The following is a 21637-nucleotide window of genomic DNA, read 5'->3' on the forward strand; positions in this document are numbered from 1 at the left end:
CGTGACGCGCTTCCCGCCCCTCCCCGCGGGCACCGCGGCGTCCGACGCCGTTGCCAAGGCAGCGGCCTGAGCGCCCGGCTAGGGCTTTTCGGGGATCCCGGTAGCCGCAGGCGCGCCGGGGGCAGTTCCGGGAGCCGACCAGACACGGAGGCTGAAACCGCGACGCCGAAGACAGGTGAGATGTTGTACGTCACCCGCCGGACCCCCGCCGCACTCACCTCGCGGCTCCTTTACTCCACAGGCCAGTACCTCGCTCCCTTCGACCCCGCCTTCCAAGAGCCCAGCTCCCTCCCATTGGTCTCTCATTTAGGAGAGCCCCTGTCCCCTCAGGCTCACCGCCTCAGAGCCCCACTTCCCTACTCCCTTAGTCCCCCCTTTCATTTCAGACCCACATCCTCCAAGCCCCGCTTCCAAATCCTACGCCCTTAATTCCCTTTTCCCACGGACCTGCCTTTTCTTGCTTCCATCCCCTGCCTTCCGTAGTCCCGCCCTCAAGCCCCACTGGGGGCCTCCCTCTCAAATCAAGGCTGCTGCTTTCTTTGTCTTTCTTTTTTCTTTTTTTCTGAGACAAGGTCTTGCTCTGTCACCCAGGCTGGAGTGCAGTGGCGCGATCTTGGCTCTCTGCAACCTCCGCCTCCCGAGTTCAAGCGATTCTCCTGCCTCAGCCTCCCGAGTGGCTGGGACTACAGGCGCCCACCACACCCGGCTAATTTTTTTTTTTTTTTTGACATTTTTAGTAGAGACGGGTTTTCACCATGTTGGCCAGGCTGGTCTGGAACTCCTGACCTCAAATGATCCGCCCGCCTCGGCTTCCCAAAGTGTTAGGGTTACAGGCGTGAGCCACCGCGCCCGGCCAGTTTTTAAATTTTTTTTTTTTGTAGGGACGTGGGAGGACGTCTCCCTATGTTGCCCAGGCTGGTCTCAAACTCCTGGGGTCAAGCGATCCTCCCGCCTTGGCCTCCCAAAGTGCTGGGATTACACGCATGAGCCATCACTCAGGGCTGCTGCTTTAGGCTTCACCCCTCACTCTCACAGGTGCGGCCCTGCAAGCTATGCGGCTCGCTCCCCAGAGGCCTACCTCGAATCCCGCCGGCTTCTCTCCCTCTCCTGCGATTCCCCCCTCTCTCCTTCCTCCTCTCCTCAACTCTGGAAAGCGGGGAGCTGGCTCCGAACCTGTTCCTGGACTTCAGTTTCCTCACCTGTGAAATGAGGGAGTGATAGGAAAGGTTGCTCTCTGAAGTCTTCCCCCTCCCCCACACACATCGTAGCTGTGTGTCATGGTTGTTATTAATGTACAATAATGATAGCTGGGATGTATTGGTCATTTACTATGAGCCGGATACTGTGCCCAACACTTCATGTGTTACGTCATTTATTCCTTATAGCAACCTATTTACAAATGAGGACAGTGAAGTTTGGAGTTGGTAGAGTGGGAATGCAAGTTCAAGCCAGTCTTATTCCTCTACTAGTGCAGTTAGTTATTTTGCCCTCAGTCCCCTCAGTATCCCCAGGGATCCAGGCAATTAACAATCTCATGTTTGAGACTGACATCTGCCACATAGCTGGTTTTAGAGTTTCCCGTGTTTTCATGGTGGTGGCTTTGAATCTCAGCAGGCACCCTGGCTGGGAAGTAGGCATCATCTTTACCGAGTAGGGTTAGGGTACTAGTTCTCAGAGAGAGAAGGCGCTTGAATGTTGAACGGAAATGCAGGAAAGGCTCCTGCTCTTCTCTGGGAGTCAAAAGTCCACCTTGAGCCCCAGGAAATTGAGGAGAGGCAGAGATAGCTGCTGCTCCTCCCTAAGGGCTCAATTAGTGCTGTCACCTATGTGGTCATGGGTACAGTGCACGGCTGGCAGCTTCAGACTGAGGGTTCCACTCAAGACCCAGGAATTGCAGAAAGAGCTCACGTCAAGTGCTTCTTCACTTGACACACACATAAAGTACTTCTTAAACCATGCTTGTATCTGCATGACCTCAATTTTCAGAAGAAACAACATAAGGTCATCTTGGATTTTCCTGACACTTGGGCATTTGCTGCTACTTATCTGAACCAGGATCTACTGGGAGTTGATATCCAGGATGGCCCCATGTGGCAGCTGTAGTTATTTGAAGGTGAACAGATCAGTGTTTCCTGGTGCCTTCACAAGCAAGCTTATGAATTCCAGATGCTTTGCCACCTGAATACACTTTCTTCCAGGTTGGGGGCTTCTTGATATCTTTATTTCTTTCATGCCCATTCCAGGAAGGAAACCCAGAATACTTCCGTGTGTTATTTTGCCTTTGTTTCTGCCTCCCTCCTTGGAGACATAAAATCTCTTGGGCAGCAATAGTTCATGAGAGGCAGTTGCCAAGACAACAGGAGTGTAGGATGTGGGCATGTGTGTTGTGAGTATCATGGGGCAGACACGTATCCCTTGGGTGATATCCCATGGGTGAAACTGGCACACACAAGCTTACCCCTTGCGGAGACCCTCAGATATCACTGGTAGTTCCTGGAGGACAGGGCTCCTTGTGCCCTGCTGTGTTCCTGGTCTTGACGTAGTGCCTGGTATGGAACAGATACTCAGTCCTCATTTGCTGAATGCACACACAGCATCCAACCCTCTGCACCGTCCAATACAGTAGCTACCAGCCAACACAGATTTTGAACATTTGAAATGGTTTCTGGTCCAAATGGCCATGTGTTGTCAAACAGGCATTAGATTTTGAGACTTAATACCATAAAAATGTTAAAAATCTCCTTAATAATTGTATATTGATATGTTGAAATGATAATGTTTTGGGTATATTGGGTTAAATAAAATATGCTGTTAAAATTAAAGTTAATTGACCTTTATTTTTACTCTGTTTAATGTGTAAGGGAGAAAAAGTAATATATTTTCCTTACTCATTGCAAGTTTAATGAAAGATTAAGGTGTCTCACGCCTATAATCCCAGCACTTTGAGAGGCCAAGACAAAAAGACTGCTTGAGGCCAAGAGGCCAGGAGCAGCCTGGGCAACATAGCAAGTCTCTGTCTTTACAAAAAACAAAAAAATTAGCCAGGTGCTGTGGCACCCACCTGTAGTCCTACCTACTCAGGAGGCTGAGAGGGAGGATCACTTGAGCCCAGGAGTTAAAGGTTACAGTGAGCTATGACAGCACCACTGCACTGCAGCCTGAGCAACAGAGTGAGACCCTGTCTCTAAAAAATAAATAAATGAAATAAAATTTTAAAAACAGATTAACAAGAGAAAAGCATACAAATTCAATAAAAGTTTACCTGCCGGGCGTGGTGGCTCATGCCTGTAATCCCAGCACTTTGGGAGGCCGAGGCAGGCAGATCTCGAGGTCAGGAGATTGAGACCATCCTGGCTAACATGGTGAAACCCCATCTCTACTAAAAAATACAAAAAAATTAGCTGGGTGTTGTGGTGGGCGCCTGTAGTCCCAGCTACTCTGGAGGCTGAGGCAGGAGAATGGCGTGAACCCAGGAGGCAGAGCTTGCAGTGAGCCGAGATCACGCCACTGCCCTCCAGCCTGGGCGACAGAGCGAGACTCCGTCTCAAAAAAAAAAAAAAAAGTTTTCCCTGACATGGAAACCTTCAGAAATGAAAACCCAAAGAAACAAGGAGATCTGTGTTTTTATGGTCAGTGTGCAGAATTATGATTGGTGGACCCAAAGGTATGATCTGGCAGGGCGCGATAGTTCACGCCTGTAATCCCAGCACTTTGGAAGACCAAGGCGGGTGGATCACCTGAGGTCAGGAGTTGGAGACCAGCCTGACCAATATGGTGAAACCCTGCCTCTACTACTAAATACAAAAATTGGCCGGGCGCGGTGGCTCACACCTATAATCCCAGCACTTTGGGAGGCTGAGGTAGGCGGATCACGAGGTCAGGAGTTTGAGACTAGCCTGACCAACATAGTGAAACCCCATCTCTAATAAAAAATACAAAAACTCACTGGGCATGGTGGCACGTGCCTGTAGTCCCACCTACTCAGGAGGCTGAGGCAGGAGAATCACTTGAACCCAGGAAGTGGAGGTTGTAGTGAGCCAAGATCGCACCACTGCACTCCAGGCTGCGCAACAGAGTGAGACTCTCTTTCAAAAAAATAATAAATGCAATTAAAAATTTTAAAAATAATAAAAATACAAAAAGTAGCTGGGCGTGGTAGCGTGTAGTCCCAGCTACTCAGGAGGCTGAGACAGGAGAATTGCTTGAACCCAGGAGGCGGAGGTTGTGGTGAGCTGAGATTGTGCCACTGTACTCCAGCCTGGGTGACAAAGCAAGACTCTGTCTCAAAAAAAAAAAAAAAAAGTATGATCTAGTAGTAATACATGAGGGAGGGCGTGGATTTAGTAAGGCCTGTTTGCTCAGATTCTTCTTGGTGTCCCTATGTGGCATTGCTTCCCATCTGGGTATAGGGCAGGACACCTGTCACATGAGGGTCTTCAGGGGAGGAGGGGAGAGGTCACAGACTGACCTTCCTGGCGGCCTGCTTCAGAGAAGAAGGATGAGGGGAAGATGAGGGTGGCCTTCCTGCTTCTGCAGTTTTTTGCATTTCTAAGGTGCCATATTTTGGGGTAGCATTTCCTGTACCCCATCTGTGGCTAGTAGAAAAACCTAAAATCGCGTGTGTGGCTTATAGTATATTTCTTTTGGACACTGCTGCTCTAGAAGTAGCATGGCCTGAGGACAGAGCAGAGATGGTGGACTCAGAATCTCAACTTCCTGAGTGACCTCGGGCAAGCTCCCTAACTTTTCAGAGCCTCAGTTTCCTCCTCTGTAGAAATGAGGCAGATTCAGGGAAGTGGCACACAGTAGGTTCTTCAGTCGAAGCCAGCACTATTGAAGAGTGCCCTGTGCTCAGGCTGAAGGCAGGCAGCCCACCTGCCCCTTCTCTCCCCTCCTTCCTCCAGCCTGGAACCCCTTCTCCTTCCTGGACAGCCTTCTACCCTGCTCCCAGGAAGCCCTGCCTGACTGTGCTTTCACTCACTGTCACTGTCATCCCCTCCCAGGGTCTGAAGAGCTACTCAGGGCCAACCCTGCACTGGAGACAGGAAGCCGGGCACCTGGATGGGCCTCTGACCCAGAGCCCTGGAGCCCACAGGCTCGTCTGAGAACTAGACACACTCAGTCACTCCAGCTCCACGGGCAGGCACCTGCACAGAGGTAAGGGGAAAGCCCCATCTTCTAGGAGGGTGAAGAGTCCACCCCTCCCCTGGGTGCCTCTGAGCTTCCCAGCACCTGTGGGCACAGGCTGGCCCTTAATCCTCTCAGCCCAGGTGACCAGGTCATACCACACGCTCACAGGGAGACAGGCTGCCAACCACAAATAACTTCTCAAATAATGATTCCATTCTGGCGGTGGTGTATGCTGGGAAGAAAAAGAACAGGATGCTCTGAGAATGTGTGACAAGGAACCTCGCTCGGCCTGGGGCCCTGGGGAGCTTGCTTTCCTGAAGAGGGGATGTTTGGCGGGGGGCCTGAGGGAGGTGTCTTATCTAGAAGAAGTGTGGGGAAGGGCGCATTCTGGGTGGGGAGACACTGAAGCTGGGGCAGGCCACACAGGGCAGGAGCCCCAGGAAGCGGTCCAGTCTTGGTGCTGTAGAAAGAGAGGAAAAGGCTCCAAGCAGAGGTGGGTTGCCTTATTAAACAATCACTCTGGTTGCCATGTACAACCAGGATGGACCAGGTGGTACAGGGCAGAAGGGAAGTGGCTTACCCCTCAGGGAGGCTCTGGCAGTGTCTGGGGAGATGATGGGGTAGGAGCAGTGTTGATGGAGAGAAATGCTGGGTTCCCAGTGTGGTCTGGATGTAGGATTGGCAGCACTGGGTCCTGGGACATGGGGGTAGAGGAAAGAGGGAACTCAGGAAATGCCTAGTCGAGGGCTAAGCCAGGTGAACTCAGTGGGTTGCCGTTTTCTGAGATGAGGGAGGTTGGTGGGGAGGATAGGTTTGGGAGAACAATTTTTCAGCCAGCCCTGGACTTGCTGGAGGCAGAAGGGGCCATGGCCTAAATGCTGCCCAAGCAGCCCCTGCTTCAGGGAGGGGCTGGTGCAAGGAGTTACTTCCTGCTACTGAGAAATTCAACAAGGACAAGGGGCCCCTGCTGGCAGGTGGGGAGGAGCTGGAGCTCAGCATCCGCATAGCTGCCTGACACCCAGCAGAATGCTGGCTCTGAAACCAGCTGCCAACTCACACCCCAGCTCTGCTGGAGGGTGATAAGTCACAGGAGGGACCAGGGCAGTGTCTCGCTTCTCCACCTTCTGAGTCAAGGGTCATAGACTGTTCATCCAGATCACCACCTTCAGATGTCCACAGGCGGCAGAAGATGGACCAGAAGCATTCTGTGTGGGCCGCAGGGGAACTGGGGAAGAACGGGAGCCAGGCCCCAGCACAAGACAAGGATGGGCTTTGCTGTGGTTACGCTAATAATATTATTCATAATAATAATAGTTAATATTGCTTAAGAACTTTTACTGGTGCCTTGTATTGGACCAAGCACCTTACTCATGACTCCTTTAATGCCTTCACAACAACCTGGCCTGCTTGGAGACAATGTCCCCATGTTACAGCTGGGCCTCAGTGACTTGCCTGAGGCCAGGAAGGGGCAGGGCTGGGATTCTCTGTATAAAAACGTAATGGCAGTCCTAGTGTTCAATAGATCAGTAGGGTGACTAGTTTATAGTGATCTATTGTACATTTCAAAATAGCTAGAAGAAAATAAATGGAATGTTTCTCTCTTTTTTTTTTTTTTAGGACAGAGTCTCACTCTGTCACCCAGGCTGGAGTGCAATGGCACGATCTCGGCTCACTGCAACCTCCACCTCCGGGATCAAGCAGTTCTCCTGTCTCAGCCTCCCAAGTATCTGGGATTATAGGCATCCGCCATCATGCCCGGCTAATTTTTGTATTTTTGTAGAGATGGGGTTTCACCATGTTGGCCAGGCTTGAACTCCTGACCTCAGGTGATCCGCCCGCCTCGGCCTCCCAAAGTGTTGGGATTACAGGCGTGAGCCATTGCGCCTGGCCTCAGAAGTTTCTTAGCATTAAAAAAAAGGCCAGGTGTGGTGGTTCTCACCTGTAATCCCAGCACTTTGAGAGGCCAAGCCTTTCAGAGAGGACTGCTTGAACCCAGAAATTTGAGACCAGCCTGGGCAACACAGTGAGATCCCGTCTTTACAAAAAAATTTTTTAAATTGCCAGCTCAAGATGTTACCCCCCCAAAATAATAAATAATTAGCTAGGTGTAGTGGCACATGCCTGTAGTCCTAGCTACTTGGGAGGCTGAGGCAGGAGGATCACTTTAAGTCCAGGAGGTTGAAGCTACAGTGAGCTGTGAGGGTGCCACTGCACTCCAGCCTGGGTGACAGAGACCATGTCTCAAAAAACAAAACAAGACAAAAAAAGTAAAAAAGAAAAGACAAATTTAAGGTGATGGATATTCTAAGTACACTGATTTGATCTTTATAAATTATATGAATGTATTAAATAATCCTGAAACTATGGACATCTATTATGCATCAGTAAAAACAAAAATTGTTTTAAAAATATATATAAATGGGGCTGGGTGCGGTGGCTCACGCCTGTAATCCCAGCACTTTTGGAGGCCAAGGCGGATGGATCACTTGAGGTCAGAAGACCATCCTGGCCAACATGGAGAAACTCTATCTCTACTAAAACTACAAAAATTAGCCAGGCGTTGTGGCGGGTACCTGTAATCCCAGCTACTCGGGAGGCTAAGGCAGGAGAATTGCTTGAACCCAGGAGGCGGAGGCTGAGGTGGAGGCTGCAGTGAGCTGAGATCACGCCACTGTACTCCAGCCTGAGCAACAGAGCTAGACACCATCTCAAAAAAAAATAAAACCCCAAAAAACCTATATATATATAATGGCTTCTCTGTCACCAGCGTGGTGACAATAGGTCTCAATGCAAGTTTTCATGTTTTCCTCTCTTGCACTTTAGAAGTCAAGTGCATTTTAAATTTTCTTTGCGATTCTTTTTCTTTTCTCCATTCAATCACTGAGTCATTATTTGCCAGTGAGCATCTACAATGGGCCAGGTCCCTGGCTGGCCGCACTGGGGATACCACAGGGACTAAGGTGGCTCAGAGAGAAGGCCGTTCCAGCAGAGAGCAATCACAGCTGAGATGGTGGAAGCCCAGAGGGATTATCTAAGCCAGCATGGAGGGTACTCAGGGAAGGCTTCTTGGAGGAGGTAATATCCAGGAACCCTGGAGGATGAGAGGAGTTAGCCAGGTGATGGGAATTGGACAGGGGAGCATGATTCAGACAGAGGGGACAGATGGGCGAGGATTTAGAAACAAGTGCCTGGTGTGCATGAGCTGCAACTCATAGCTGATGGTGGTCGGAGGGGAGACTGTGGGGTGGAGGGGAGACTATGGGGTAGAGGGGAGGGGACTGGAGAGAGGTGGGGTGAGGGATGTGTCTGGAGGTGGCTTTTCTTCCACAGGCCACAGGGAGTACCGAGGCATTGTGGCCAGCATGACATGGTCCAATAGAGTTTTGTCCAAATCTCTGGAGCCGAAGTTGTTCAGATTGGAGAGGGCAGGCCTGTGACCCAGCTAGAACCTGCTGCAGTGGTCTAGGCAGGATATGACAGTGGCCTGGTGTGGCCCAACACTCCCCATCATGCTGTAGCTATAACTCTCAGTTGTGTGTGCCCTGTTCAAGGGTTCACTTTGGGAGGAAAGGATGGTAGGCATGTTCTTGTTCATAGCTGTATCCACCCAGACTTGAGCAGGGGACCCGACATACACAAGCCCTCAGGAAGGACTTATAGAGTGATGGACTCTGCAGTATGTGCTTGAGGTAGGGGAACTGAGAGGCTGGTGAGGCCACCCAGAACCGGGTCCGAAAGGCCTTGTCACCTGGGGCTGGGAAACAGACTTCTCCCCAGGGTCTGGGGTGAACTTCCGGCCTAGCAGCTCCTGGGCAGATGAGGGTTTCAGGGAGTTTCCTCCTGCAGCAGCCACGTGGCTCTGGCTGGCAGGGCTCTTCTCTGCTCACCCCAGGATCTGTGAGGATGGCGCACCTGCTGGGCAGCCAGGCCTGCATGGAGAGCCTGCGCACAGACCTCACCGACCTGCAGGGTGCCATCGTAGACGTCTTCTCCCGCGCCGGGCCTGTGCGCTTCCCCTCCTGGAAGTTCCCTGACCGCATGGCCTGTGACCTCGACATGGTGGCCCTGCTGGAGCACTATGACCATGTTCCAGGTGACCCCGAGTTCACGCAGCTGTCCCATGCCGTGCTGCTGGAGCTGGTCATCGACAGGTGAGGGCCTTGACCAAGCCTGGTCATCTCAGGATGCTGGCACCTGCCCCTGAAACCAGTGGCAGCTACGGAAGCCCCTCCAGAGGCAGGGGTGATGTTGGAACAACAGTCACCATTGAGTACCTGTCAGGGCCACATCAGCTCAGGACTTTCAAAGTGGTCTTACCTTTTATCATGTGTCTTGTGTTGTGTGCTTTGCTATCCTGTGTTAGGCTCTCCTAGCCTGTCCACCTCAGGCAGTTGATTTCCATTCCATCGGTCTCTGTGGCAGCACAGATGTGACCACGGTCTCTCAGCCGCTCCCAGCTGCCTCCTCAGGGTTTCTGTGTTGGGGACCCCATAGTTGCTTCTCAGAGTTTCCATTCCGGGCTCTCTTTCCTGTTGTCCTGTGGGTTGTGCTGTTCCCTCTGCATATCACAAGGCCAGACACGGGATGTGTTTTTCCAAATCCTGACCCGCTGGGAAGAGCCTTGCTGATTCTCCTGCAGCCTCATCACTTCTAAGCTATCATTAAAGTTAACATGGTTGGCCGGGCATGGTGGCTCATGCCTGTAATCTCATCACTTTGGGAGGCCAAGGCGGGTGCATCACTTGAGGTCAGGAGTTCAAGACCAGCCTGGCCAACATAGTGAAACCCTGTCTCTACTAAAAATACAAAAATTAGCTTGGTGTGGTGGTGCATGCCTGTAATTCCAGCTACTCAGGAGGCTGAGGCATGAGAATCACTTGAATCTGGGAGGCAGAGGTTGCAGTGAACCAAGATCATGCCAATGCACTCCAGCCTCGGTAATGGAGTAAGACTTTCTCAAAAAAAAAAAAAAAAAGTGAAAATAAAAATAAAGTTAACATGGTGTGCTTGGCACGGTGGCTGACACTTGTAATCCCAGCAGTTTGGGAGGTTAATGGGAGGATCATTTGAGAGTTCAAGACCAACCTGGGCAACATAAGGAAACCCCATCTGTACAAAAATATTTTAAAAATTAGCTGGGTGTGTTGGTGCATGCCTTTTTTTTTTTTTCTTCGGAGTTTTGCTCTTCTTGGAGTGCAGTGGTGTGATCTCAGCTCACTGCAACCTCCACCTCCTGGGTTCAAGAGATTCTCCTGCTTCAGCCTCCAAAGTAGCTGGGATTACAGGTGCCTGCTGTCACGCCTGGCTAGTTTTTTTGGATTTTTAGTAGAGACGGGGTTTCACCATGTTGATCAAACTCCTGACCTCAGGTGATCCATCTGCCTCGGCCTCCCAAAGTGCTGGGATTACAGGCGTGAGCTACCGCACCTGGCTGGTGCGTGCCTATTGTCCCATCTACTTAGGAGGCCGTAGTGGGAGGATTGTTTGAGCCCTGGAGGTCGAGGCTACAGTGAGCCATGATCATGCCACTGCACTCCAGCCTGGGCAACACAGCAAGCCCCTGTCTCAAAGAAAGAAAAAGCAAAGCTAACATGGTCACCAGCCTTTCACATTCTGGGGACTGTATCCCAGGGTTCTAGCGCTCAAATACCTTAAAAATGGTCAGGTGCGTTGGCTCACGTCTGTAATCCCAGCACTTTGGGAGGCTGAGGTGGGCGGATCACCTGAGGTCAGTAGTTCGAGACTAGCCTGGCCAATGAACAGGGTGAAACCCCGTCTCTACTAAAAATACAAAAATTAGCCGGGCGTGGTGGTGCCTGCCTGTAGTCCCAGCTACTCTGGAGGCTGAGGCAGGAGAACTGCTTGAACCTAAGAAGTGGAGGTTGCAATGAGCTGAGATCGTGCCATTGCACTCCAGCCTGGCGACAGAGTGAGACTCTGTCTCAAAACAAACAAACAAACAAAAAACAACCTTAAAGCCGTGAGGGCCAGACAGGTAGCAAAGAATGTGAGAGGGACTCCAGTGGTTTCAGGATGACCTGCCTAGGGACAGAGAAGCCAGGGTTACCACTCTGAGGGCTGGAGGAGCCCTTGGTACAAAAGCACCATCTGTAACCTCTGAGCAGCTGAACGTGTATGAGCACAGAACACACCTTCCTTTCTCCATGACTTTATGCATTACACTGTCCCTCTGCTAGGAGTGTCCTGCCCATCCATCATGGCCTGGTTTACCCAGCCGCTTCTCTGTGAAGCTGTCTCTGACATGCCCTCTGCCCTACCTGACCCCTCTGCCTACCTCTGGCTGAGTTAGAGTGTTGTAGCTTTGAGCTGCTCAGTTCGTGGCAGGGGTGGGATCACGGCTAAGGCTGCAGACAGCACCACAGTCTCCCGCTGCGAGGGTCGGTTGGTCTGAGCAGACGGATTGCTCTGCCAAAGCCATGCTCTGTCCTCTTTTCAGATGCTTTCCCGTTCCCCGATGTTGCTTGGCACCATGGCAAGTGCTGTTGTCCCTGTTTGCAGAGGAGGACACCTTGGCCAGAGAGGGGCGGGGCCTGGAGGCCCTTGGCACCTCCGCCCCCAGGCCCTCTCTGCCCGAGGCCCTACAGGTTTTGGAATGACCCTCCTGCATCTGCAAAAAGCTAAGTTCACTCATCTTCCTGGTATGTGTTGTAAACACAATACTTCTTTAAAACAGCTTGGTTCCCATGCAAATGCAAACTTAGCTTTTTATTATAATACTCCTTTTTCTTACAATTCATGCCTGACTGTAGTTTTAAACTTGGAGGTTAGGACAGAGACCTAGCTGTCTTGACACAGGTCTCCACTGTCACAGAAGCAGCTCACCCTGCAGAAGCCCCTGACTAGCCTCAGGAGACTGTGCACACTCCCTGCTCTGCCCTATCAACGTGTGTCTGTGGGCAAGCTCTTCCCCTCTCTGGGTCTCAGCTCTGTCATCTATCAGGTGGAGGCTCTGGGCCACTGGATATAAGGCAGCCGTTCACCCAGAACTTTTCAAGGACTCAGGATACAACTGAAGCAAGGCCAGGCCTGGCTTCACAGAGCTCCCTGGTCCAGTGGAGAAGAGCCAGGCAGAAGTGCCACCCAGGAGACACAGAAGAGGCTCCCAAGCTGAGGTTGTGGCCAGGGAGGGCTTCCCGGAGGAAGTAGCCCCTGGGTTAGGTTTGAAGCTGGCCCAGCAGAGCATATTCTGAGACTCTCCAAGCTCTTGATGCCTGGTCCAGTTCCCCAGAGCCAGAGCTGCGGTTGTATGGTCTGAGGGTATGTTAGCACCAGCCTGGGCCCCAGCAACCTAGCATCTCTGCCCGCAGGCTCCTGCTGCTGCTTCAAAGCTGTATGAGCTACTTGGAGAACCTTGGCTCAGAGCAGATGATGCCCCCTGCACAGGCTGCGGGGCCCTGCATGTCCGTGGGGCTCACGGTGCGGCGCTTCTGGGACAGCCTGCTGAGGCTGGGCACGCTCCACCAGCAGCCACTCCCCCAGGTGGGTCCCAGCCTCTGTCTCAGGTGGGTCAGCCTCAGCCTCTATCTCCCCACTGTGGTGGCCTTCACACCTCGCCCCAGCTCTGGCTTCCTAGCCTACCACTATGTGCACCACAGCCTTTACTAGCTCCCACTGCCCTCCCAATCAAGCCCCACACAGTGTGGCAGTTAAGAACGCAGGCCTTGGGGATCATGCCTTGCTCCCTGGCTCTGACATCCCTGTGGGACTTTGGAAAAATCTTGCCTACTTTGAACCTCAGTTTCTTCATCTGTACAACGGAGGTCATGTGACCCCTGTTTGTTATGGGCTATCCCATAATCCACACAACCACCCACTGGGGAAGAACCACTGTTCCCATCATGGGAAGGAAACTAAAACTGAGAGTGGTTATGGTGACACAAGAGCAGGCAGGTCCAGTAAGCAAGAGCCCAGTAACCAGCAGCTGTGACCGTCACCATCACCTTCCCAACACCATGCATACAATCAGATCAAGCCTGGAGCTTGGGGTGCAGGCCGCAGAGAGGAGACCTGGGTGTAGTAAGCTGAGTCAGAGTAACAGAGGGAGAAAGTTCTCTCTTATTCACGTCGGTGTCAGAGAACATTTGAGGGTCTGTCAGGCAAGGCTGTCACACTGTCACAGAACATCCCCCAGGGAACCAGTCACCTCCCTCTCTACTCTCTCCCTCACCTGCTTTCCCTTGTCTTTTTCTGAACACAGAAAGGGGCAAACCAAAGGGAGACTCCCACCACCAAGGGCGAGCCAGCCAGGAGCCCTGAATATCTGACTGCCAAGTTCATCAAGCCCTCCTCCCCAGTGCTAGGCTTGCCCCAGACCTGCCAAGAGCCAGAGAGCATCCCTGTCAGAGCCTCCCTGCAGTTCCCAGCGACGACGTCCAGGAACACCAGGAGTGTCCACTCCCAGACCATTGAGACGGCCCTGGTGCCCTGTGACGCATGCGCCAGCGTCCAGGGAAGCCTGCGGAAGGTGGGCAAGGTGGTCATCAGCCTGTGTCAGAGCCAGAACCTGCCCTCGTCCTTAGGCCAGTTCCAGCAACTGGTGCAGGACAGCATGGGGCTCAGGCCACTGCCGGCTGCCACCGTGGGCCGCTGGGCAGCAGAGCAGAGGAAAGACCTGACGCGCCTCTGTAAGCATGTGGAGGCCCTCAGGGCCCAGCTGGAGGAGGCCGAAGGGCAGAAGGATGGCCTGAGGAAGCAGGCGGGCAAGCTGGAGCAGGCGCTGAAACAGGAGCAGGGGGCACGGCGGCGACAGGCGGAGGAGGATGAGCAGTGCCTGTCTGAGTGGGAGCACGACAAACAGCAGCTGCTCACAGGTCTGTGCCCCAGAGGCCAGATGCCTGGTGCCCAGGGGCTCTGCCACAGCCTTTGCATGGATGTTTGTGAGACAGGGCTTCCAGGGCAAGTGGTTTGTGTGGAAGAACCCAGGCTGGGACACAGGCAAGAGGCAGGGAAGGGAGGGCAGCAAGGAAGGGTGTGTTCATCCGGTGGTGACACTGTGATCTCAGTCCCGCTGGGGCCACCAGGAGCTGGGCTAGGACGCTTGCCCAGACTCGTCCATCAGTCAGTGAGGGAACCGAGGTATGTATCCACTTGCACTGTCAGTCATTGAGGGCTACTTCCAGAGAGTTATTCCCCTGGCACTTCCAGCCAAGCAGAGCAGCCTCTCTGGTTTTGGCAAAAGCCATTAGAGACAAAGTTCCTGGCACCAGAAGTTGGCCACTGCCCACTGATGGGAGGCCTGAGGGATTTGCCCTTTCTGAGCCTCACAGTTGCCTCCATGGACGACACCAAGGCCCAGAGAGGTGTAGACACATGGCAGCCAGCCCATGAGAAGCAGGGTGGATAAGGGCCCAGCCGCTTACACCAGCCTCCCTAGAGCTCCTCCCATGGCCGCAGGCGGCCCCTCTGCAGGCGATGGGCTGCCTCCACTCCACGGGGCACACTGGGCATGAAGGCTGCCGGCCAGGTCCATGGGACCCTCTGAAGGGCCTCTCTCTTGGCTGCCACAGAAACAAGTGACCTAAAGACAAAGATGGCCACCCTGGAGAGAGAACTGAAACAGCAGCGGGAGTCCACGCAGGCTGTGGGTAAGGAGCCCCGTCATAGGCCCCCATGCCACATCTCAAGCCAGGGGTGTGGCTGGATGAGCATCGTCCGTCTCTGTCCCCTGAGCATCCAGGGCAAAGATGAAGGGAACCAGCCACAGGAGGGTGGGCCTGACCAACCACACTATTGGCGATGACCAAACTGGGGTGCCACCTCCTACCGAGAAAGCACCTTCTATTTTCCAAACCCACTTCAGGTGGGGTCTAGAGCCCCATTTTGTGGCTGAGGACTCTGAGGCCCAGAGATGGGATGTGAGCTCCCGTCCTAGGTCTGAGGTAGTACAGCGCTCCCCTGCCCTAACCCATCCCATGGCCACTTAATGCTGCAGAGGCAAAGGCCCAGCAGCTGCAGGAGGAAGGCGAGCGCAGGGCGGCAGCGGAGAGGCAGGTGCAGCAGCTGGAGGAGCAGGTGCAGCAGTTGGAGGCGCAGGTGCAGCTGTTGGTGGGTCGGCTGGAGGGCGCTGGCCAGCAGATCTGCTGGGCCAGCACGGAGCTGGATAAGGAGAAGGCCCGTGTCGACAGCATGGTCCGCCACCAGGAGGTGAGGCCAGGGCCCTCGCTAGCCTGGGCATCTGCAATGTAGGCTGCAGGGAAAGAGGGCTCCACTGTCAGGGAATGGGGGATCATCTGTATTGGGCATCTGCTCCCTGAGATACCTCCAGGTGTGGGGGTTGACTCACCTTTACAGAGAGTCTACCCTGAACCAGGCACTGGGGGAACAGTGACCCAGGGACTGATACTGCCCAGTGAGGCCTCACTCTGGAAGAGTGCCCCACAGGCAAAGATGAGCAGGTGTGCCACACTCTCCTGCCAGATGGCTAAGGGGTGCAGGGAGGGATGGCCACATCTGCCATGGGAATCCAGAATGGCTTCTAGGAGGAGGTGGCCTTTGAGCTGGACGCCCATGACAGGCAATTAGTCCATCAGCCAGGGGAAGGACAGGGCAGGCAGAGGGTGAGCCAGGGCCCAGGGCATAGCTGTGCTCTGGGCAATGGGGCCTCACAGGAGTCCTCAGAAGTGTGGTTGAGGGAGTAGGTGACCTGTTGCCTAGTGAAAGGGGCAGGTCTGGGGGCTGTCCTGGCTGGGTCTACCCTCAAAAGCTCAGCAAGGAGCCAGGAGTTCAGTTGAGAGTCCCCAGGGTCAGACATGGGCCCAGGGTAGGGGAAGCCTTTCTACCCCAAGTGGGTGCTGTTCTCTGTGCCTTGCAAACTGTCACAGCCGCCATGTATCAGGTGTCTGCTGTGACCCAGGCTTCAGGCGCCGCAGCTTCTGATGCTTACTCCTCACTACAGCAACAGGAGGTAGATACTCTTGCCACCCCCATTTTACGAATGAGGAAACAGCCTTATTGAGTGAGGTTAAGGAAGTTGCCCAAGGCCACACAGCTAGTGAGAGGTGGAGCCAGGACTCCGAGCAGTCCAGCGTTAGTTCTTCCTGCTTTCTGTTCAGTGAGTGTTAGGAAATGTGGGCTTCAGTGACATGGGATGATGTGACACTGGAGACCCGAGGAGAAGAAAAACTTAGTTCCCAGAATTCCTCTCCAAGTGGGGTCTGTGTATGACTGGAAGGAAGTGGGGGTGAGACCCCCAGAGCCAGCCATCTGTGTTCCAAGGGCCGGGGTCTTCAAGCTGGGATCCTGGCCTTGACCAGGTCCAGTGTGCATCTGCCTGCTGCCAGCTTCCCCCGACCCCTACCCTTCCACGCGTGTGACCAGCATTCCCTAGACACAGACACACACCCCAGGGGCGTAGCAGCCGGGGGGTAGTAGATGCTATAGCCTCCTTAGTTCCACATGGCTGGGCCTAGCCCTGTGGGTCTCACAGCCTCCCTGCTTGTCCGTTCCTGCTTAGTCTCTGCAGGCCAAGCAGCGAGCCCTGCTAAAGCAGCTGGACAGCCTGGACCAGGAATGTGAGGAGCTGCGGGGCAGCCTGGACGAGGCTGAGGCCCAGCGGGCCCGCGTGGAGGAGCAGCTGCAGAGCGAGCGGGAGCAGGGGCAATGCCAGCTCAGGGCCCAGCAGGTGAGGGTGGGGGTCTTCCTTTTTGCCAGAGAAGTCTCCGGCCAACTGAGTGCCTGCAGGCCTGTCCCATGGCTTGTCTCGGGTAGGGACGGTGCCCCGGGGCGCTGAGTGCCATGTAGCTCACTCAAGAGCCAGGCCTGAGCCTCCCTCTGCCCCAGGAGCTGCTGCAGAGCCTGCAGAGGGAGAAGCAAGGCCTGGAGCAGGCGACTACGGACCTGCGGCTAACCATCCTGGAGCTAGAACGGGAGGTGGTGGAGCTGAAGGAGCGGGAGCGGCTGCTGGTGGCCTTCCCAGACCTGCACAGGCCCACTGAGACCCAGATCCATGGTAGGGGACTGGGGATGGTGCCAAGGGCACGCTGGGGCTCAGGGCCAGCAGCTGAGGGCTCGTGTGGGCAGGACACTGGGGACTGCAGCTCCCTAGCCTGCAGCAAGGGTGTTAAAGCCAGGCGGCCAGCAGCGCAACCCCTGTGGACCCACCACAGCATGCAAGTGCTTCATGTGTCATCCACTCTGCATACACAGGGACGTGAAAGCCCAACAGTGATGTGACTGCCTCTAGTCACAACAGCCAAACGCAGACACAGGTCTGGTTGTCCCCACAGCCTGTGCTCTTCACTACGTCACATGCTAATTCTTGCTCGACTTCTGTGTGTCCCCCTTCTTGGTTCTTGGAATGGGTCCCCAAACCACACCATGGGACTAGTCCCAAGGACACAGCCTCCAGCTGCCCACTGTCCTAGACCCCATGGCATAGGAGTGCTAGGTACCCATCTTGGCACAGGATTGGATATCAGGTGACCTGGGTTCTCCCAGCCCCTCCAGACCCCTAAAGTGCTAGGGCAAATCCATTTGCAGAGCTGGCAGGAAGATCTGCAGTTAGCTGCTCATGAGACATCATCCAGGCCCTTCTGTCCCCTTCTCAACCACCTTGTGAGGCAGGTCATAGCCCCATAGCTATTTCCCATAGCAGGAAACTGAACCAGAAGGGGCAGCAATTCTCCCGGGCTCCTGGAGCCAGAAGGAAGCATCCATCACAAGAGCAGGGGAAGAGCAGCCTTGCGGAATTCCTGCCGTTCCCACGCTTGAGCTGGCCGTGTGACCTTGGACAGCTCACTTTGGCTGTAGCCTGTCCAAAACAGGGGGCCTTGTCAGAGATTCACTCTCCTCTCATGCTTATTTGCTAAGTCTTTTTTTTTTTTTTTTTTTTTTTTTTTTGAGACAGAGTCTCACTCTGTTGCCAGGCTGGAGTGCAGTGGCACAATCTCTGCTCACTGCAACCTCCACCTCCTGGGTTCAAGTGATTCTCCTGCCTCAGCCTCCCAAGTAGCTGGGACTACGGGGGCCCGCCACCACACCCAGCTCAGTTTTCTATTTTTAGTAGAGACGGGGTTTCACCATGTTGGCCAGGATGGTCTTGATCTCTTGACTTAATGATCCCCTGACCTGGGCCTCCCAAAGTGCTGGGATTACAGGCGTGAGCCCCTGCGCCCGGCCTTGCTAAGTCTTTTGAGAGCTCTAGGTCCCACCCAGCTCTCAGATTTTATAATACTATGGTCATCTTCCCCGCAGGTTGGGGGACAGGGAAGGGGGAATAAGGCCTCGGGAGAAGGAAGATGAGCTGGGAGGCCTGGTGCACTACACAGCTCCCTTGTGCCTCCAGGCCACCCGCCCAAGCTGGTGTGCCTCCCTTCTAAGGTCCTATCCCATTGGGCACAGGAGGCAGATCCAGCAGCGTGGAATCCCAGATAACATGTCCCACAGACTCTGGCAACGTCACAGATCACATGGAGAGGCAAGTGCAGGCCAACGACATCCGCATCCGGGTCCTACAGGAGGAGAACGGGCGGCTCCAATCAATGCTGTCCAAAATCCGGGAAGTGGCCCAGCAGGGTGGCCTCAAGGTGGGCCTGAGAGGGCGGGCCCTTGGGGACCAGGAGGAAGCCCCTACCCAGCAGCAGGTCTTCAGACTCTGCCCCAGGAACTTGTGGAGAGCCCACCCCATCACATGAGGCCTTAGGCTGTGCTTTTGTGAAACATTTTTCACATTTCCAGAAGGCGTGAGGATGTTATGGATCCGATACCTTCCAGTCCCATATGCCCTCTATAGCTGTCATTCCTTTAAGTGCAGCAAGAAGCCTCGTCGGGCCGGGCGCGGCAGCTCATGCCTGTAATCCCAACAATTTGAGAGGCTGAGGCGGGCAGATCACTCGAGCCCAGGAGTTTGAGACCAGCCTGGACAATATAATGAGACCCCATTCCTACAAAAAAAAAAAGAAGCCATGTCAGAAAGAAACCTCCCCACACTTGCTGCCTGCCCGAGGCTCTGCAGCTAAGAATAGGCCCTGGAAGGCTTCCTAGGCCCTGCCCCTAGGTGAAAGGGCCCATGGGTATGCGCCCAGCCCTTCTCTCCCCATCCCTGGCTACGACACCCTCTCTGTACAGTGGGGAGTGGACTCCTGGGCCCTTATAAGACTGGCTTTTTTTTTTTTTTTTGTAGCTGATCCCGCAGGACCGGCTCTGGTCCCCTTCCAGCAAGGGAACCCAGGGAGCAACACCACCAGTCCAGGCCCAGAGCACATCCCCAGGGTAAGTGAGGCTTTACTGGAGGTGGGGCAGGTGAGTGGAGTGTTCCCTGCATTCACAGGGGATCTTGGATCTGGTTTTCCTTCAGGCCTCTGGGCAGACAGCACCTTCCTAGCAGCAGGACGGGTAGGACCCTGCTGGGCCAGCCCTGCACATCCCCACCTCGGCAGTCCTGCGCATCCCCATCTCGGCAGCCCTGCAGCCAGCCCAGCAAGTCCTTGCTGGAGGGTGTGACCCACTTGGACACCTGCACCCAGAACCCCATCAAGGTCTTGGTCAGGCTGAGAAAGAGACTGTCACCTGGCCGGGGACAGGCCAGCTCTGCACACCAGCCCCAGGAGCGGCCCATGTAGCCTGTGGCCCAGGGCTGAGGCTGGATGGGAGGTGGCTGGCAGCCCACCCACTGTAATAAAGCCCCAGCCATTGGCCCACAGCAATCTTTGCCTCACAGTATGACTGAGCCAAGGAAAGAACCCTTCCTTCCCTGTCCTGGGCAGGGGCCACTGAGTCCCCAGCCATGTAGTTCAGTCAGTCAGCAGAGTCCTGGCACTATGGGCCCTCAGTAAAAGGGGTCTTCCTGCTTCCCTCCCGACAGAGGCTGTGGGATAGGAGAGTACACCCAGGGCAGAGGAAGCTCCTAGGACCTGGGCCAGGTGAAGGGCCGTTTTTCTATCCCCAGAGTAAGGGTCGAGGGGTGAACCTGGGCTCAGTGGCCCGCACTGACTCAGAAAGGGGTCAGGTGGGAGTGGACAGAGGAAGGGCCGGTGAGGATGTCTGAAGCAGGCAGAGGGCAGCAACGCCTTCAGCCTCCCACCCTGGCTCTGGACCTGCGCTGGGCACATTAAGGACCCAAGAGGTCAGGCCTCCTTTCACTGAGGATCTCCTTGCCTTTAGGAAATGGTGACCGTCATGAAGGTTTCTCTAAATCCTGGAGGTCATAGCCCCAGGAGGCCACTGAAGGCGGGGCAAGGCCTCCACCAAGCAGAGGACACCCTGCCAGCCCTGGCTTTCCCATCCCTGTCCCTTGGGGGTCTCTTCAGCCCAGGGTGCCATGCGGCCAAGCATCTGGGGCTCTGGTTTTCCTCATGAAGCCACCGGCCTACCCTGAGCCACCTCACCTGTGAAAGACAATCTCCAAAAACTTGCTGAGGCCTTCTCAGGGTGCACGCTCCCAAATGCCTGAAGCATTTTCCCTTGGTGAAGAGGCCGTCAGGTAGAGCACCTCAGTTCACAGAGAAGGGTCAAGAGGGGCCATGTATATAGCTGAGCTACCACAGCTTTGGTCAGCCCAACCTCCTGCTTCTGAGGGGCCTGGGAGTTGCTGAGGGAGGCTGGGGTGCCCCGGGCACCCCTCTCACAGGGGAGCACCCTGAGCCAGAAGGCCTGTGCTCAAGTCCAGGGGAAGGACCTCACAGCTGAGCAGCTCTCTCAGGCGCCCACCAACTCCGTGGCCATGTATTCATTAGCTCCCAGTTCTGGCAGTCAGAAGTCCAGGTTCTGTGTGGCTGGGTTTTTTTGCTCCGGGTCCCAGAGGGCTGAAATTGAGGCATCTACCAGGTTGCGTTCCTTTCTGCCGGTTCTGGGGAAGAATTGGCTTCCAAGCTCCACTTGTTGGCAGAATTCCGATCCTTGCGGCTGTGGGACTGAGGTCCCCATGTCCTCGCTGGCTGGCTGTAAGCCAGGTCCTCTCACGGCTCCTAGAGGCCGTCCACCTTCCTTGCCATGGGGCTCCCTCCATCTTCAAGTCAACAACAGAGGATTTCTCATGTGCTGAATCCCCCACATGCTTCAAATCCCTGACTTCCTCCTCTTCTACCAGTAGAAAACTACTTTGAATAGGCTCATGTGGTTAGGGCAAGGCTCACACTCAAATACTTTCCCTGTCTTCAGGTCAGCTTGCTATAAGACAGAACCCAACCATGGGCGTAAAATCCCTTTGAGAAGCCGGGCGCAGTGGCTCACGTCTGTAACCCCAGCACTTTGGGAGGCCGAGGCAGGCGGATCACCTGAGATCGGGAGTTCGAGACCAGCCTGACCAACATGGAGAAACCCCGTCTCTACTAAAAATACAAAATTAGCTGGGCGTGGTGGCGCATGTCTGTAATCCCAGCTACTTGGGAGGCTGAGGCAGGAGAATTGCTTGAACCCGGGAGGCGGAGGTTGCAGTGAGGCGAGATCACGCCATTGCACTCCAGCCTGGGCAACAAGAGTGAAACTCCATCTCAAGAAATAAAAATAAAATAAATAAAATCCCTTTGAGTCCCAGTTCCAGAAATTATAT

The 21637-nt window shown here is 54.4% G+C and overlaps 1 protein-coding gene across 9 annotated transcripts; it reads left to right on the forward strand.

Annotated features, from left to right (window-relative positions):
* The first annotated feature begins 16 nt into the window (after positions 1-16).
* On the forward strand, positions 17-21621 carry CCDC157 (coiled-coil domain containing 157). 9 transcript variants are annotated; one of them, XR_010133196.1, is made up of 14 exons: positions 38-175; positions 5004-5157; positions 9023-9281; positions 12459-12630; positions 13349-13961; positions 14658-14735; positions 15083-15294; positions 16604-16771; positions 16930-17098; positions 18469-18674; positions 19271-19359; positions 19445-19625; positions 20251-20569; positions 21247-21390. XR_010133196.1 is itself a non-coding variant. In XM_055374178.2 (13 exons), the coding sequence occupies exons 3-13, from the start codon at positions 9034-9036 to the stop codon at positions 20443-20445; spliced, it is 2331 nt and encodes a 776-aa protein (XP_055230153.1). In that variant the 5' UTR covers positions 38-175; positions 5004-5157; positions 9023-9033; the 3' UTR covers positions 20446-21209. The 9 variants fall into 9 exon arrangements, 8 of the variants coding, with proteins under 8 accessions (XP_018874008.2, XP_055230153.1, XP_055230154.1 ...); XM_055374178.2 differs by lacking the exon at positions 21247-21390 and having other exon boundaries at positions 20251-21209; XM_055374179.2 differs by lacking the exon at positions 21247-21390 and having other exon boundaries at positions 18490-18674; positions 20251-21208.
* The last annotated feature ends 16 nt before the right edge of the window (positions 21622-21637 follow it).

The sequence above is a fragment of the Gorilla gorilla genome, chromosome 23 (assembly GCF_029281585.2).
Source record: "Gorilla gorilla gorilla isolate KB3781 chromosome 23, NHGRI_mGorGor1-v2.1_pri, whole genome shotgun sequence".
NCBI classification, from domain to species: Eukaryota; Metazoa; Chordata; class Mammalia; order Primates; family Hominidae; genus Gorilla; species Gorilla gorilla.

Coding starts and splice junctions, on each gene's coding strand:
- CCDC157 (XM_055374178.2), top strand. CDS start 9,034: ATGGCGCACCTGCTGGGCAGCCAGGCCTGCATGGAGAGCCTGCGCACA. Junction 9,282..12,458: donor CTGGAGCTGGTCATCGACAG/GTGAGGGCCTTG, acceptor CTCTGCCCGCAG/GCTCCTGCTGCTGCTTCAAA. Junction 13,962..14,657: donor CAAACAGCAGCTGCTCACAG/GTCTGTGCCCCA, acceptor TGGCTGCCACAG/AAACAAGTGACCTAAAGACA.